The sequence below is a fragment of the Aquarana catesbeiana genome, linkage group LG01, assembly GCF_042186555.1.
Source record: "Aquarana catesbeiana isolate 2022-GZ linkage group LG01, ASM4218655v1, whole genome shotgun sequence".
Lineage (NCBI taxonomy): Eukaryota > Metazoa > Chordata > Amphibia > Anura > Ranidae > Aquarana > Aquarana catesbeiana.
Window position 1 is genome coordinate 349042463 of NC_133324.1, and position 18265 is coordinate 349060727.

At 42.6% G+C, this 18265-nt stretch overlaps 1 protein-coding gene across 6 annotated transcripts in view; it reads left to right on the plus strand.

Moving 5' to 3' along the window:
* The first annotated feature begins 1537 nt into the window (after positions 1–1537).
* The window catches only part of CDH24 (cadherin 24), a 173106-nt gene continuing 156378 nt past the window's right edge, over positions 1538–18265 (plus strand). Inside the window, exons 1-3 of one of the 6 annotated variants that reach the window (XM_073632366.1) lie at positions 1538–1982; positions 3110–3163; positions 4707–5078. In XM_073632366.1, the coding sequence (XP_073488467.1) occupies positions 3143–3163; positions 4707–5078 (393 nt within the window). In that variant the 5' untranslated portion in view covers positions 1538–1982; positions 3110–3142. The other 5 variants (XM_073632381.1, XM_073632410.1, XM_073632402.1 and 2 more) reach the window with 5 other exon arrangements.

Below are 18265 nucleotides of genomic sequence, written 5' to 3' on the forward strand. Positions count from 1 at the left end.
CTAAGTAATGATTTTTAGTTGACAGGTTCTATTTAATGAGACATGCAGGGTCTAAAAGACCCTGCATGTCTCCTCTGGGCTCCACTGAATGTATTGCAATGCAGATCACATTGCAATACATCCCTTCTCGGCTATGCTAGTGGGAGACACTGAGACCCTGATCCAAAAGTGGCATCATACACGTCGCTTTCCAGGTCACAGCAAGAAAGGGAGGAGAGTGGGCCTGTGTCTGCTCTTTTCCTTCCCCTTCACTCGCTGGCACCCACCATGTTGATCCCATGTACATGGCGTGCGTGGGGGGGGCACAGGTACCCGGGGTGTGTGAATGCATCCACCTGACAGGAGTCTACCTGTCAGTTTTGCACACATTCCCGGTGGATGCAGCAACCGCATTATGTGTGAAATCCCCCCTGCCCTACAACATACGGACCTGAGAGTGAAAGAGTTAAAAGAGGTATAGACTCCAGAGAGACAGATATCATCTTCCCCTATACAAATCATTAGTAAGACCTCATCTGGAATATGCACCCAGTAGAGTAAACATATTTCTCTCAGGCTTCCCCTCGGCTCTATCATGTAACACATCAGAGCCAAGGAGAAATCTAGGAAAGCTTCACCTGGCTCTGCATTGCCCATTGGTTTGACAAATCTGAGAGGCGGTGCAACAGAATCAAATACCATTGAATGCAGTGGTGTGTGGTCACAGCCTTGGGACCGAGGGTCCCAAACAGGAACTGTGGGTCATGTGCCTCAGGTAGCCATTATTTTAGCAGCTGCATTTCCCAGATTATTTTAGAGGAAAGGCTCCACATATGCTTACTACATTCTGTAGGATACTGATGTGATTTCTTGTGACACATTATTACTAGTCACATGGTTAAAAGTTGTAACTTGTATGTTGCCAGATGTGCAATATGTACACAATAACCTTAGCTGGTAAAATGCAAAATATTTTTTCCTACAGTTTTTCTTCCCTAATCTGTTTTGTTTGCTTCATACTGATATTTCTTTTTTTTTTTTCTTGTGTACGCAGCTTAATAAATTGAAATGTTAAAATTTCTGTGTCTGTCTGCAGACAGGTCTGTGTGTTCTTTTTCTATCCTGGAAAGCACACATGGACCCCAGAGACCCCGTGTCACATTCCACCCAAAACGCACCGTGTCAAATGCCCATTCACGAAATACCTATAATCCATCATTGTTTTGCTGTTTGAGTACCATAACTATTACTCTGTGACTGTGCCCTCCTGCTGGCTCATTCCATTTCTATCTAGCTATCTATCTATCTGTCCATTCATCTATCTCTTGCTTTCCAATTTTTCCTTATATACGTCTTGCTGCTGCTTGACCATTGTGAGCTCTGTGTTTATTTCACTCCTTGTCCCTCTGGTTTCTCGCTGTCACTTTGTCTCTGTCTCTCTCTGTTCTTTGTGTCCTCTTGTATTAGTGGAAAGGAGAAAGAGGAAGAAAGAGGAGGAGAGATAGAAAAAGAGAGAGACTGAGGAGGAGGAGGAGGGGGAGAGTGCAGAGGATTTGGGGGGGTGCATGTCAACTCGTATTATCAGCATCACTCGCTCTAAAACCAGAGCAGCATCTGCAGGAACCTGTATCTGCCTGTCTCCCTTTCTTTCTCTGTCTAGCTCCATTAGTCCATCACCCTCACCCTGCATGTCTCATCCTCTCACTCTCTAGCACTGTCTGCACTAACTGTCTCTAACATTGTCTGTTCCTCTCTATCACATGGTCTCTGCAGCAGGCTCTCACAGATTTGGAGCTGTCTCTGCAGCAGTCTTGTCCTCTCTCACATCTGGAACTCAGGAGTCTGCCTCACAACTGGAGCAGTCTCTACAGCTCTCTCTCATATAATAGCATCTATCCCTTCGGTGGTCTTTGGCACCCATGTGGAGCTAGTTCTGCAGAGGTCTCTGCCACATCTTGACCTGTCTTTTGCAGCGGTCTGTCTCATACGTCTGGAGTTATACGGTGCGTTGAAACTTCTGCTTGAGTGTGGTGAGTGTATGTGGCATGTGTGTGATGGACAGGTAATCTATGTTGTCTGTAGGAGAGGCACAGCCAACACCTGTGAACACATGGAGATTGTGTGCATAACCGTATAGAATGATACATATACATATGTGAGTGTATTTCTGTATGGACGTGTGAGCAGACGTACTCTCCTAAGACTGACGTGAGCGTTCAGATGCACAGCATGCTTAATGTGCACTGCATTCATGCAGAGCTAATGTGTTTATACACACATGTGAATGTTCCCAATTACATCGGAAAACATTGAAGAAGCACAGTTGGGTCCAAGCTGTCTGCATGATCATTTTGCACACAGTGCAACAGCATACACTAGGAGCAGTAGGAGGAGTTCTGGTTACTTGATGTGTTCCAGGAGGTGTTATAAACGGGAGTTCTATTTACCAGTTGTTGGAGTTATGTGGAAGGTTGAACAGAGAGGACATATGGGCTGAGGTGGTAACTGACAGCCACTATTTCCAATGATGGTCAGTTGGAGGAAACGTGAATAAGGAGGAGCTTTGAGGGCAGATAAGGGCAAAAATAGAAGTTATATGGTGCACGTCTTGTAGAAGGTTAAACTGGGTAAAGGAACCCATTTCTAGGGAGTAATTATGGAGCAATTAGAGAATTTATGTAGAGCAATATCGGATTTATAGGGAAAGGTTATGTGGAGCAATATAAGTAATGGAACAGCTATAGAAAACAGTTTTATGCATTGTAAAAAGGAGATGCAGTGAGAAGAGATTTAACTGAACAATGGGATCAATTGCACCAAATGGAGTAATCAGGCATTACAAGGAGCACTTATGCCAGGCAATAGAAGCTTTATAGGATGCTGAAATGGGATCCAATAAGGAGTTTTAGGGAGCAATAAGATGGGGAGAGAGAGATGATCAATGACCCTATCAGAATGTCAAACACAGCATTCTGTACACGCTCCCTGGCAGACAATCCACCTGACATGTATATGTAAGAGTTTAATTCATGTGATGCGCAGATACTGTCTCAAGAAGAAAATTGTCATTTATATGTGAAAGTTAATACCCAGCATCCACCACACTAGAATAATCCACTAAACCCTACAGGGAGAAGAGACATGAATTTTACAAGCAGTTGGAATGAAGATAGCGGGAGGAACGGTAATGTGAAAAAAGGACAGATCCAGATGGCAGGACACTGGAAATATCTAAATGGAAATGAGTAGAGATAAAGTAAAAGAAATACATCACAGAGTATAAGTTTGTTATGCATAACCCACAGAAAAAACACACATAAATCATTGAAAGATGAATGCTGTGACTTGTCTTCATTCTGGTCACCTATGTGAGCCTCTAAGGAGTTACTGCAGGATATTTGTTGCTATCACTGAGATGTGTCACCAGATGGTCATGTGTGTCCCTTAGAGCCACAGAACTTCTGCAGTGGCACAAATTGTGTCCAGGCAAGCTGCTGCCATCCTCTACACCCTCCCTAGTCTTCTGCCCAGCCCTTGTTTCATGTCCATTCTTTCTTTATTTCTTCTTCTTCATCTTTCCATCCTTTTAGGCATTTTTCTTTCCCTCTTACCCATTTTGTCTGTTTTGTTTTTCTTCCTCTTCTCTTTATCTCTCCCTTTTTCTATCCCCCTCCCTCTCTGAGTCTCTCTCCCTATGATTTCTTATCCTCTTCTTATTGCAGTAAAGCGTAAAGTGTTGAACATGACGGGCATACAAAGAGACAGAGGGAGAATGGAGAAGCGAGAGGAGAAAGGGAAGGAGAAGTAGAGAGGAGAGACAGATGGTACAATTTGTACACAGCTAAAACCAAACAGGGGAAATAACTTCTAGACAAGGAGGGGGGTGCAATGGGGAGAAGAAACTGAGAGATAAACAGTGGGAATGCTTGAGTGAGAGAACATGAGTTAGAAATAAAACAAAATCTCCTATAGTCAAGGGGAGAAGAGAGAGAGAGGTAAGAAAGAACAGTCAAAACCCTTTCACATAAAAGATCAGGCCTGCAGGGAGAGGGGGGAGAACGCAGAGGAGATCTGGAGAGAGAAAAACAAAAGTGCAGACAAGAGCAGCACAGCTCTGAATATCATTCTTGCTAAGCTTCTTCTGCTTCTATCCTTTTACTTATGCTTCAGACAAAACTGGAGGCAGTTGACTTTCTAAGTCCACTTGCTTCTCATGTACTAATGACAGACACTCCCTGTTATGTCCCAGCTGACCTCAAGGATGCCCATGGCTCACTGCTGCAGCTGTTGACTATACGGCAAAGGATAATAGTCTATTTCAAGTGCAGTAAGGATACATGCCATTATCAGCATTACTATGCTAGACTTATGAAGTAGTGGCCCAAAAAAAAAAAAAAAGGCTGTGCAACACAAGAGGTTAACAAGTGCTGGTAATGGCGAATGCACAGTCTGCCTTATTTTATTAAGTAGTGCAAAAAAAAGTGCAGTAAGTGCAACCAATTAAAATGCAAATGCTGGGCCTGATGTAGTGCACAGCTTGATATATTGCAGTCAGCCATAGTTACTATTAATACAGTAATTTGTAAGAATTAATTAGAACACAGAAAAGATTTTAGAAATAAAAAGTTAATAAACCTATTCACTGAAAATGCTTTAATGATGAAGGGAAGGCTGAGTAGTCCTACATTGTAACCTTTTCTTCCTCTCTTGCCTTTTTTCTCTGCCAGTCTCACATCACATGGATTGAGGTGCATTGTAAATTTCACCTCTTAACTACATGGAAGGTTTCACCAAACAACAAAGAAGTTGCAGTTTGTTGTGACTTCTGTCCACTGGACTTATCATTCTTCTACCGGGTTTGCATCTTCCCAATGCCTGCCCTTCACTTGTGTCCTCTACTCTCTCTGCTTCTTCTGGGCTGCTCCTCCACGGTACCAGTTTTGGAGGACATGTCTCCTGGTCTTAGTGGAGAGGCTGGGTCTCCATCATCTCCTCCTCAGGGGCCTGGTCCTCCTCCACGGTCCAAACGTAGTTGGGTCTGGAACCAGTTCTTTGTAATTGAAGAATATGCAGGACCAGAACCTGTGCTAATTGGGAGGGTGAGTATTTATTATTACTCCTATTATTATTGTTATTATTACTATTATTATTTTAGTTATATTTTTCACTAACTAGTGGTTTCACAAAAGAGAGCTTTGCAGGATTTTGCAGTAACTTTCCACCAGGACTAACTTTGCAATTACCAATTCAACATAAGATACATCTTTGTGATTGTGCTATTGCTGAAATATTACTGAGTTACTCAAAATGTACAGTCTATACTCAGGGGTTCTCAAGTTCAGCCCTTGTGGCTATAGGCAGACCTGATTTTTGAAATACTTTTAATTAAGCCCAAATGAGTTAGTCTGAAGCTTGGTGATTATGACAGCCGCTTGGGCTTAAGCAGAGAAAGAAGTTTTAAATGTTGCCTCTGTTCAGCTGTCACTACAAAGTAGGAAATCTGAGCCTTATGATATTGTTAAGTAGCCTAAGCAAAATGTTGGAACAGTATGCCCTAAGGGTACAGTCACACAGTGCTTTTGTTAATGCATTTACAAACAATCTAACCGCTGGAATATACTGCATTTTCTCATACAATATCCTGCTGTGATGTTCAACAAACCTTAGGTCAAACATTTACATTTTTTTACAACAAACCATATGGTTACAAAAATCCATTACAAAAAAAGAATTCTATAATCATGTTACAGATTCTATGGCCAACTTTTGTTACCTTAATAAAATGATTCTATATAAATACCATTTCCATTTACTGGAAAAAAAAATATGTTTGTTATCATTATCCAACAAGTACAAATTTGTGGTATCATGTGAGGCATTAATGGATATTTAGGCTTCTCTAATTAAGCAAAATGCAGTAACCCATATCAATTAATCAGCAATTATCTTTCACTCTCTTGAGTGCTCCAAACTGAAGAATGATGATTCTGGTGGCCTCATACATGACATCATCATTGCTCTTTAAACTGCATTATTAAAGGGCCAATCAGCTGAAATGTAAGCTCTAAGTAGACATGGATTGTTTTCATTTTCAACCAGCTTGTTTAATTTTTTTGGGAATCAGGTAGATTCTTTAGCTGAATTCCCTGCTCCACCATAACAAGAGAATCCCACTCTCTCTCTATTGAATTTTGCATTGAATTTACATTGTGGAGAATGCAACAGTTGGACCAAAACCCCTGCTTCTCCTGGAGAAGTGAGACTCTTGTATGGGGTTGGGTGGGGTAGCAGAGCCATTAACTGCATTGGATATCTCACCTTTGGATTCCCTGACAAATACGAGTAAGTAAGGGCCTTGTCACACCAGTTGGTGCACATTTAGCTCTACATATTCTGCACCCTCTGGTGTGTGCTGTGAAAGGGTGGTGCAATGTTTTGTTGCAATGTATCACTCTGCTTACCCTTTTTTCTTTACTTTATTGAAATGTGACAAATTGACATTTCATTCAACTTTATGTACCTCAGTGCGTTGCATAGAAATGCAATCTGTCACACTTTTTTCCGTGTACACCAATGCACTGCATTGGCAAAAAACTGAAACAATTGGACATAGGGAAATTTTCCTTGTGTATGCTTTGGAGCTACATTGGGTAATGGTGCCCAAACCAGCCCAATGCATATGGTATGAGTGGGCCCTAAGAGGTTCGTTCTAACACACTCAACTCATAACTATACTATCAGGAGAGATGACCCTTTAAATATGTCCATGTATACATGTAAAGTGACTTTTATGATTTTGATAGAAAGCACAGAAAATTATACAAATCATACAAATACTTATAGAAATGTTTCATCCTCAACAGTTAAAAACACAACAATGCGGTTTTATAAGCTTGAGAGTAATTTTCTAATTAGAACATTTTTTTTGCCTTGTATTTGTCTGCAGTTACATAAAAAAATAGAGGTGTCAGATATAATGAGAAATTAAACATCAACACTGTAAAGGATTTGATTATGTCTACAGAGTTTCTACTGGAGATTGAAAAATCAATATAAAACCACAAACGGTGAATAGCTGTGTCCTTTCTTAGTCATATTAAATGCTTACTGAGTGGAATGTTGTTAACTGTCTGACACTACATCTGGCTGTACACATTAGATAATGCTCGGACTTTGGGCTGTGATCCAACTATCTACAGTTTGTTTTACCACCAATCTACGCTGTAGATAAGTATATCTTTTAGTAGTGATAATGGCTTAGGCCTTATCTGTATGAACTGACAAAGAGTAAAAACATCTACTTAAAGCTCCCCGATGGATAGACATGTTTGACCTTGTTCCTAGGTTGTCTCTGGTGGACATTCACAGGCACCTACACTTTTCATTATTTTTTAAATCTTTTTTGACATTGATACTAGTGTATGACGAACGATTGCAGTTCCCTTCCCCCCTAAGGAACAATTTCAGCAGTTGTAGCAACTCTGCTCTAGGTGAAATCTGGTATACTGAGCTGTATTTTATATATTGTACTGCTGTTCGAGCATTATGTTATGTGAGGAATTAACTTAATCCATGGAAGCAACATAGCCAACAGAATAAAGTGCAACTGTCCATAATACACATTATTTATTAAGTGCAAAATCCCTAAAAGTATTTTCTGTATGCGATCTCTGGATTCACATCTACATATGATGGATCAGTCCATAGCCACACCACCCAGATCTGGCTACTTCCTCCATGAGGATTGAATGGTCTGTTGAGGCCCCCTTACTTGGCCCCTTTACTTTTCACTATACACACCAAAAGGCGGGTTCTATATAGTGCAGGAAATGCCCTGTGTTATATTTTGGCAATGACAAGATCACAAATCGATAGAAGGTCACTTAAAACAATCCCATCAGCATCAGCACACACTTACTTGTCTTTAGCTCTCCAACCAATCTATTCATCCATTGGGAGCAAATGAAAAAACTAGTGCTTCCAAATACACAGGGACATGTTCTTGTTGATTGGCCCAGAGCTGTCACACAAAAAGCAAGGAGACAATCCTCTGTTCTTTGGAGTCTCTGACTAGATCTATGCATGGGCAAAGCACCAGTTCACTTTAAGGATGCCACTGGAGCATTGGCCAAGGGGAAAATGTGAACATGCTGTAAGTAGAAGAATTTTTATTGAGTGGATCGGCAATGCTGAAGATGAACTTTGCAAGCATCTATATTGTTCTTATATCTGCAGTAACGCACGTGTAGCTGTCAAGTGGTTCCTGGTTAAGGGTGGTATCAACTCCAGCAGGTATATTGGTAGGAACAATATTGTACACCTTGTCGATCTCAACCAATTTTGTTTTTTCTTGGAAAGGTTACCTATAGAACATGGCAACAGTAAATTATATAATTGAAGATTTACTGTATAATATATTTTGTAAATTTTACCTGCCAAAAAAAAAAAAAATCAAATCTGTTTATTTCTCTATGTGTTTTTTGTGTTTGTTAGCAAAAAGAAGCACTTACAATTTTTTGATGGGGCGATACCTTTGTGTTGTCTATATCCCAAATGATTAGACAAGTTCAAAGGTAATGCCGCGTACACACGAGCGGACTTTACGGCAGACTTTATCCTGCGGACTTTTCGACAGACTTTATGACGGACTTTCCGAATGAACGGACTTGCCTACACACGATCAACCAAAGTCCGACTGATTCGTACATGATGACGTACGACCGGACTTAAACAAGGAAGTTCATAGCCAGTAGCCAATAGGTGCCCTAGCGTCGTTTTTTGTCCGTTGGACTAGCATACAGACGAGCGGACTTTTCGACCGGACTCGAGTCTGTCGAAAAGATTTGAAACATGTTTCATTTCTAGGTCCGTCAAACTTTTGGGGAAAAAAAGTCAGCTGGAGCCCACACACGATCGAATTGTCCAACAGACTCCGGTCCGCCAAACCAAGTATGCCGTAAAGTCCGGTCGTGTGTACGTGGCATTAGTCTTACTGTAGACTTACTGTAGACTTATTTTGGTTCTAGCAGAGGCACACACTATGGTACTATGGTAAAGCAGCAAAGAAGAAAGGGGAAAAGATTCTTGTTAAGCATTCTGTGTATTCTGTGCAGAACTGCAAGGTCAAAAGAAGTATCTTTTGAGGCCAGAATGTCAGTATTGTGTTGTCTGGTGAAGGTAGATACTGGTGAAAAGGAGGATACATACTTGGTATGCTTAACCAGAACAAGTACCAGCTGAACCAGGTTGCTGCTTTTGCTGTAGTGGAATGAGAATGTAGTTCTGTGAACCCAACTGCTGCATGAAAAGATTAGTGTGTTTACTAAACAGCTGTGCTCTATTAAAGTATGTTTTAAGATTTATGGTCACATGTAAGCTATTCCTCCTGTGGGGATGAAGGAGCAGTAAAACATAAAGACAAAAAAATGTAACCAAAGGCAACCTAGGGGTAAAGTGCTCAAGATGGCATTATGTTGTTCACTTGTTAGACATGTTTAGTGGAATTTCTTACATTGACTTAAAGGGTTCGGGAATCAACTATTCTTAAGAACCTTAAATAACCCTTTAACTGTGCATCTGAAGTAAGATTCTGGTAATAGCAGCTAAAAGTGCTGGAAACGGAACAAATAATGTGCTCCAACAGATTTCTGTCTGTTTTATTCAGGAACACAAAATTCTAAAGTGAGGTAATTTTGAGAAGTTCAGTTTGAGTATGAAAGCAATCTGTACTCTGTCATTGTGGTCACATTTATTCAAATCGTCTAAGAGGTCTTTGGCTGAAAAAAAGCAATCTTTCAGGAGAAAAGGTCTGGAAGATGTGGATGGAATAGACTACATTTTCCTCCAGAAAAGTTCTGGAAGGTGTGGATGGATTAGAATGCTTTGAAGCAGGAGGTCCTGTTTGAGGGGAGAACACATGGCTGATCCTCAGGCAGTTCTTCTAGCAGTTGCATAAACCAAGTTATTGGTCTTGCTGAAACTATAGCTGCCACTATTTTGCACATCAATATATTTTCAGAACTGTGGAAATCATTGGTATTAAGAGACAACAAATTACTCAGGGTCTGAAACCTCTTGATCATTATGGATAAAAAGGGTTTAAGTACCACAGCGCTGACAGCCTGAATAAATAAAATAAAGTGCAACTGTAATGCATCCAAAATTAAGTGCAAAATGAATAAAAAACAAAAAATATATCAAGCATGTAGCCACAGTGAAAGCTTAAAAAACACGTGCAAATATGTGTAAACTTCTAGTTGGAAGGTCCCTGTCACAGGTGCCTTCCACAGGCGCTGCTGTGCTAGAAATAGTGCAAATCAGTATTAGAAATTAGCAACACCTGTGTAAGGCACCTAGAAGTTTATACATATTTGCACGTGTTTTTTAGGCTTTCACTGGCTACATGCTTGATTTATTTTTGTTTTTTTTTGGATTCATTTTGCACTTAATTTTGTATCCATTACAGTTGCACTTTATTGTATGTATTCAGGCTGTCAGCGCTGTTGTACCTATACCCTTTTTTTCCATGCTTTGACGTATGTCATGTACAGCAGCGGCAGGCCTAATCACTAATTAGTATCTTTAGCGCAGGGGATTGTTTTTTCACATCTTGATCATTATGCAATCTAAATGGTGGAGCATCTTTGGTTCGGTTGTTTACAACAGTGGTCATCAACCCTGTCCTCAGGGCCCACTAACAGACCAGGTTTTATGTATTACCTTGGGGAGATGCAGACTAGAATACTGCAATCACTGAGCAGCAAATTATATCACCTGTGATGTATTTCAGTTATCTTGCAAACCTGGCCTGTTAGTGAGCCCTGAGGACAGGGTTGATGACCACTGGTTTACAAGATCTATTTGTGGTAGGAACCATAGGTGGACAATTTCCTGACTGATTTCCTAATCTACAAGAGGAATTTTCTTCTGTCAAAACATTATCTACCTTATTGTATCTGGACTACGCTCAGTGGCACTAGGTTCTTATAAACCCATACAAATAATTTCTGCCACTTTAGAATAAGAGAAGGCGATGTGGTGTCTTCTTGACAGTTGTACACAACGGGTATTACATTACCTGTCTGTACAATCACATATCAGGCTAACCCTGAGTTTGCAATGATATAATGGCTTTTCTGACCACCTGTATCTCCTCCCATCTCAAAAATTTTTGATTATTAATGGACATCTTCAGAACTTTAATAATCATCCTACATTTTTACAGAGGGTGCTCAGTCAATGAGGGAACCAGTGATCTGTACCTTTTTACTCTCTCCTTTCGCAGGGTCAAAGTCATTTTGAAAAGACTCTACAATTAGGTCCAAAATATGTATGGCAGCAGCAGGGTAATGGGACTCTTTTGTATTCTAACTGCAAGCATTATCTTTAAGGTAGATTGAATGTTTTGTCCAATTTTTTTAACAAAAGATCTTAGGAAGTAACTTCCAGCAGCCAGTTGTCCAGGAAAAAGCCAAAGGTAGCCAATTGGAACCTCGGTGGGAGATTACCCCGTATTGAGTGGAGAAACAACAGTACCCACTGTCCCCTGTGTACGATGTGGTATCTGAAGGTCCTGAGTCTGTCAAGAAACATCTTCACTGAAACCTATTTCCTTTACCTATTTCCTTGACCTATTTCCTTCACCGAAACCTGTGTTCTGACTGGGGATTGTTCCACCAGACCCGCTTCAGATTGGGAGAACACTAGTATCATGGATAATCCTTCCATCTAGGAAGTTTCCATGGAATAAAATATGCCACCCATTGAGTCCAGGATCTTCTGGATCCTGGCTGTCCTGATAGAGAAAGTCCAACTGTTGCTCTCGAGAACATTACTGAGGACCCATGTGAAGATGTTAAGTGTCCTGTTGAGCCTATGGACCCCTCCATGGATACTGTTGCCCACTCAGGTGAGGGTGTTATGCCTGACCACGATAACCCCCAAGCACCTGAGGCCTCTGAGCAACCTACAATAACTGAAAGTCCTGACGTTGAGCCAGAGGATGACAGTGAGGTCTTTGTCCCATTAGGTCTAACCGAGGGCAGTTGCCTGCAAAGTATTATGACTATGTTGTATAAAGCTGCTTGTTGTCAATCCATTTGTGTCTTATGAGAAGTTGTATTTTGCATTTGTGTGCTTCCAATGCCGAGAACAGCATCTGTCAAAGGGGGGGGTGGGGGGCGGGGTGTAGGCAAGTCAAGTTTAAACCACCCCTCTGTAAGTGGTGCTGTTTTGCTGGCCGTTGTACAGAGGCAATGGAAGATGAATGCAGCTTTGTTCCTCCGAAACCTCAGTAGGTGTCATTAGGGAAGCAGCTGTCCAATTGGATGTTGCAACACTATATGACCTCCATAGCCATCTTTAGTGAGGGCAATGCCTATAAATAGCACTGTCCCACTGCAGTCAGCATGCATTTTCAAAGTGGATAGAGTAGTGACAGGATCCTCGCTTGTTAGGGACAGTGTATTTAGTGTTAAGGAGAGGTTCCTGTTGAGGATGGATAGAACAGGGATACCTCAACTGGCTCTGCTATCTGGGGACTCTAGAGCTGGGACAAATAATTTTTTATCTGCCTGCTAAGTTCACCTGCACTGCTGCTCTGCCTGTGAGCTACCCCCTTCACTCAGATGCTGCTCTGGTAATGTAAGCATTATTAAAGTGACACCTAAATTGCTAGGGCTGTGGTAAAGTATCGCAAATGTTGCTGAGAACTGTTGTACCCTAGTCACCTGTGTTGTCAAGACTCTGATGCCATATTGTTTTGGGACTGTTAAGTAAGTCCCCTGCCTCTGCTCTCCACAAGTTATTTGTTCCTTCTATTTAACCAAATAAAAACAGTGCCACTTTACTTGTCTTTACTCCAACTTCAACCAAATGGAGAGGACAAACTTCTGGCATTATAATTCTTTTGTTGTGCTGTTGCTGACACCCAGGGCTTTTGTTCTCAGAGAATAGGTGCAGGAACTCAACCATGCCCGCCACACACACATACCTGCCAAATGGCATCTGTCACGGGCAAGGCCAGAGCGGAGGCTGTTGGAGAGGACTGTGTGCAAGCCTGTTGCCCACCGATTATGGGCCCTAGCATTTGAGGTGAATGAGAAATCCAGTCTGAACTGTATTAATCGGACTCAGTCATGTATATATTGTATGGGGACTCCTTACTGTATATTTGTGTCCCTGAAGAGGGAGGGGGGATTCCTCCAGCAGCCCCCTGCTGATAAGACTGATTCATTCTGCTGGGTCACATCCTGTGAGGAGATGCTGGTGTTATCAACATGTGTTTATGTTAATTGAGAGAGCTGATCACATTAGCCACCAGCCCTGGCTAATAGACGAATGGTCTAGGCTGAGGAGGGGGGAGATTGTTATTTGTATTGTTAATTGTATTAATGTGTGAAGCTCGGTGCCCACAAGACTGTCATCTGGTCTGGGTACATTTTGTAGTAAATTAGGTCATGTTAATTAGGTTAGCTTTGAGTCATCCCTGCTGTATAAAGGTCTGTGAGATCTCAAAATAAAGGCAGTTCTGATGTACTCCAAGACTGGTGTTGTCTAGTTCTTGGGGTTCCTATAGCCAGATCCATTGGACTCGTGTTCCAGAACTTAGGAAGCGGTATATGACGGAAGCACTCAAGCGGAGTGTGGGGCGTTCCGTGACATTGGTGGCAAGCAGCGGGAAAGCTTCCTGAAGTCTGAAGTCTGGGACATCCAAACCTCCAACTGGATCCAAGATCAGCATAGCAGACTTCAGTCACCCCAGCGGAGATATGGACCTGGCATCAGAATTCCCGGGGCTGCTGCGGATCATCCTTTCAACGTACACCAGGACTGTGTCTGAGGATGAATACCTGGAGCTCAGGCAGCTGATTCGGGTGGAGCTCTGGATTGCAGCCCTCCGTCTCGCTGGTATAAAACAGGGCAAGTGCTTTCCAACCCAAGAGCAACGGGCCAGTGACCAACGGGCATTGCGGATGGCATTCCTGGGAGAGCAGCCCCAGGAGCAATGGGTGACTGAGTTGGACAGGTTGGTCCAGCAGGAGATAGAGCTGGACAATCGATATCGGGCTCTGCAATGGCACGCAGAGGAGGGATATTTAGGGGAGACAACAGAATGCTCTCCGGAGGGATATGACTTTGGCGGCCCTGGATTGCTGTGGGAGAACCTTACAGATCTTTTTATGTTTGGCGATGAAGGGGAACCTGACCTGGAGGACATGAGAGACTATAGAGAATCTATGCTCGGTCTTGCAGGGGTCTCAGAGCTCAAACCTGATCTGGACCATTTGCTAAGGAAGGAACAGCATCTGGAAAGGGCATACAGGAAACTGCTAGAACAAGTTCAGCAGCATGCCAGAGAATCGGCAGTGGAAAATCCGGAGATTGCCGTCCCCAAACCTGAAGTGCTCAACAGGGCAGAGCTCTGCTAACCTCTGTCCAGAAATGATAACATCTTTTGGGTTCCATGGACAGGAGATGGTGAACCCCTATTCCCCGACATCAGTTGCAGAGACATGGGATTTGATAGACTTTTCTGCTGAGGAAGAACAACCTGATGAGCCTCCAGCAGAAGAGCTGCTATCAGGGCCAAAGTTCACCGTGTTCTGCCCAGCACCAACAGTGGCTTCGGCCTTCCTGAGAGAAGAGGTAGTCAGCCTTTCTCCCACAACACTGACAGGGACATGTGATTTTCTTCCAGCAGCATCTATGGAGTTAAAACAAACTTCTCCAGCTGAAGATCTGGTAACTGAACAGAGGGTCCAAGACCTCTGTCCCACACTTTTACCAATTCCAGAGACTGGGGATTTAATAGACGTTTCTGTAGAGGAGGAACCACCTGGCAAACCCCCAGCAGAAGTGCTGGCAACCGGACAGAGGGTCCAAGACCTCTGCCCCACACCTGCTGCAATTGTGGAGGTCCAAGGAGAGAATGCAGTCATCACCTCACAACTGCAGCTTGATCTGGTGTCGGTTGATGGGGCTTCAGTCCCCACCTGTATACCCCAGGGATGCTGGGCAGTCGGCCCAGATCCCCAACAGCAGGATGGAGTGAGCCCAGTCCCCCTGTCTTCTCTCCAGCGGCAGAAAGGATTCCAGGGAGAAGAGCCAGTCCGGGCCTCTCCACAGCGGCAGATATGTTCTCTGAGAGAGGCAGAAGATGGCTGGGTGAGTAATGCACTGTTTGGGATGATTTGTTTGGGGTACTGTGTGGGTACAGGCAGTAGAGGACTGGAGCTGTGGACTAACTTCGGAGTCAACCCGTCTGGGGTCTCCTCCTGTGTTAGTCTCCTGCCGAAAGGGGAGAAATGTCACGGGCAAGGCCAGAGCAGAGGCTGTTGGAGAGGACTGTGTGCAAGCCTGTTGCCCACCGATTATGGGCCCTAGCATTTGAGGTGAATGAGAAATCCAGTCTGAACTGTATTAATCGGACTCAGTCATGTATATATTGTATGGGGACTCCTTACTGTATATTTGTGTCCCTATAGAGGGAGGGGGGATTCCTCCAGCAGCCCCCTGCTGATAAGACTGATTCATTCTGCTGGGTCACATCCTGTGAGGAGATGCTGGTGTTATCAACATGTGTTTATGTTAATTGAGAGAGCTGATCACATTAGCCACCAGCCCTGGCTAATAGACGAATGGTCTAGGCTGAGGAGGGGGGAGATTGTTATTTGTATTGTTAATTGTATTAATGTGTGAAGCTCGGTGCCCACAAGACTGTCATCTGGTCTGGGTACATTTTGTAGTAAATTAGGTCATGTTAATTAGGTTAGCTTTGAGTCATCCCTGCTGTATAAAGGTCTGTGAGATCTCAAAATAAAGGCAGTTCTGATGTACTCCAAGACTGGTGTTGTCTAGTTCTTGGGGTTCCTATAGCCAGATCCATTGGACTCGTGTTCCAGAACTTAGGAAGCGGTATATGACGGAAGCACTCAAGCGGAGTGTGGGGCGTTCCGTGACAGCATCAAATAGTAGCTCTTCCCTCTGCATACAACCCCCTCCCTCCACTGCCCTCATTTTCTCCCCCCTCTTTAAAAGCTCCACCATTTGTCATATGTCTTACCTTTGCTGCAATATTAAGCTGAAACACCTAACTGGCGGTAGTACCTCCCAGCATACTATACAATACTACAGTCACTTGCAAGGGAGATCATGCAGTAGGAGCATCAACAACTGCTCACCAGAGAAAAATGGAGACCACAGAGGGTGCAGCCTACCACGCACCCTCTCCTGCCCATGACTGCACTGAACCCTGGGCACCTGAGATATGGTACAACTTGTAAACGCAGAAGCTGGACTTCAGTGTTACAAAGTGATAGTGGTGAGCAGGGAGCAGAAGACCAGAGGTGGTGAAACTGAGTTCCCCCTAGTTCCTACTGAAAAAAGCCCTGCTGACACCTCATTTCATTTTAATTTGGTTGAAAAAGAAGAGTCTTTTATACATGCAATATTTTCATCTTTCTTCATATTTTCTTAAGTGTTGAGGTTTAAATATGAAACATTTGCAGGGGTTTGGAATGGACTGGTCCTTATAATATGTTGTTCAGATCCCTGGATGTGGTACATATGGCAAATTTGATTTTTCTTATTCCCTGTACACACGGTCGGATTTTCCGACGAAAAATGTGATAGGACCTTGTTGTCAGAAATTCTGACCATGTGTGGGCTCCATCACACGTTTTCCATCGGAATTTCCGCCACACAAAGTTTGAGAGCTTGCTATAAAATTTTGCGACAACAAAATCCGTTGTCTGAAATTTCGATCGTGTGTACACAAATCCGACGCACAAAGTGCCACGCATGCTCAGAATAAATTAAGAGACGAAAGCTATTGGCTACTGCCCCGTTTATAGTCCCGACGTACATGTTTTACGTCACCACGTTCAGAACGATCGGATTTTCCGACAACTTTGTGCGACCGTGTGTATGCAAGACAAGTTTGAGCCAACATCCGTCGGAAAAAATCCATGGATTTTGTTGTCGGAATGTCTGATCAATGTCCGACCGTGTGTACAGGGCATAAGTGTATTTCTGTATTCGGAGCCCAATGTGAGAAACCCCCATTATATGCTATGTTTTTCCATTCACACAGCATACCTATAAATAACTAAAAAAAAAAACGTATCTTTCTAGTTGTTTCTTTGGAGCAGGTTTATACATAGGAATCTATAGGCAGCGTGTATTGTTCAAATTAGCTTGAAATGTATAATTAGGGGGCAGTGGATTAGCATACAATGTACCACCCAAGACTTGAAATCCTTAACTCTTTCTTAGGACAGGCATGGTGCACATCTAGTTTACAATTGATAATGAGATCTGCCATCACAGTACAGTCCAGGTTAATTATGGTAAACAAAACTCCTCAACCAACTCCTTAAAGGCATAGTTCACCTTTATAAAAAAAAACTGCCTATGCAAGAAAGGGGCGTCTGTAGATAAAAACAAACTGTGTGACTTTAACTAAAGTTGAAAAATGCTCTTGCTATGTGTGCACGTGGTAGCGTGTGCAAAGCAATCAAGCCTTCCCAAGCGCTTATATTATAAAAAGAACAAGAGGGATTGCTGCACAAAAATGTTTTAATGAAAAATTTAAAACATCAAAGGAATACAGGCAATCATGATAGTCATAAGTGTGCGCAGCCTATTGTATTAGGGTGTGCACCCCAAAACTCAAACACCTGGTACCCAATCACTGTGTTCATTCAGAAAGGTAAGGGGCCGGTAAATGACATTACCACTTCCCCCATTCATCCTGAAACATCATCTGTGTGTGCCCGCAGCAGCAGCCGGTGAGAGAGTAGGGAAGCTGGCAGCCCTGTGGTAGGGGTTTCTGGGGCCGCATGGGGTGATTAGGGTGTGCCTGGGCACACCTGGCACACCCTGTGCGCACGCCTATGATGATAGTTAACAGTTTCGGGCTAGTACAGATCACGCCCTTCTTCAAAACTTCATGGCTATGAATGATCACATCCATGATATAATTGATATAGAGAGAGCTCATGTGCACTCTATTAAACAATCAACCAGCCTGTCTGGAATCAATTAATTAAACACTGGGTCACAGTTAACAAAAACCCTGTTTCTTCGATGGTTTCCTTTTGAGAGTATGTTTATTATTTATTTTATTTTATTATTATTATTATTTTTCATATATGCTCAATATCATGTATAATTATGTTATTTTATTATCATCTATGTGTGTGTTTGTGTGTGCACATTGTGGGGTGTGTGCATACATACACATACATACATATAATTTTCATTGTTATTTTATTTTTATTTTTCT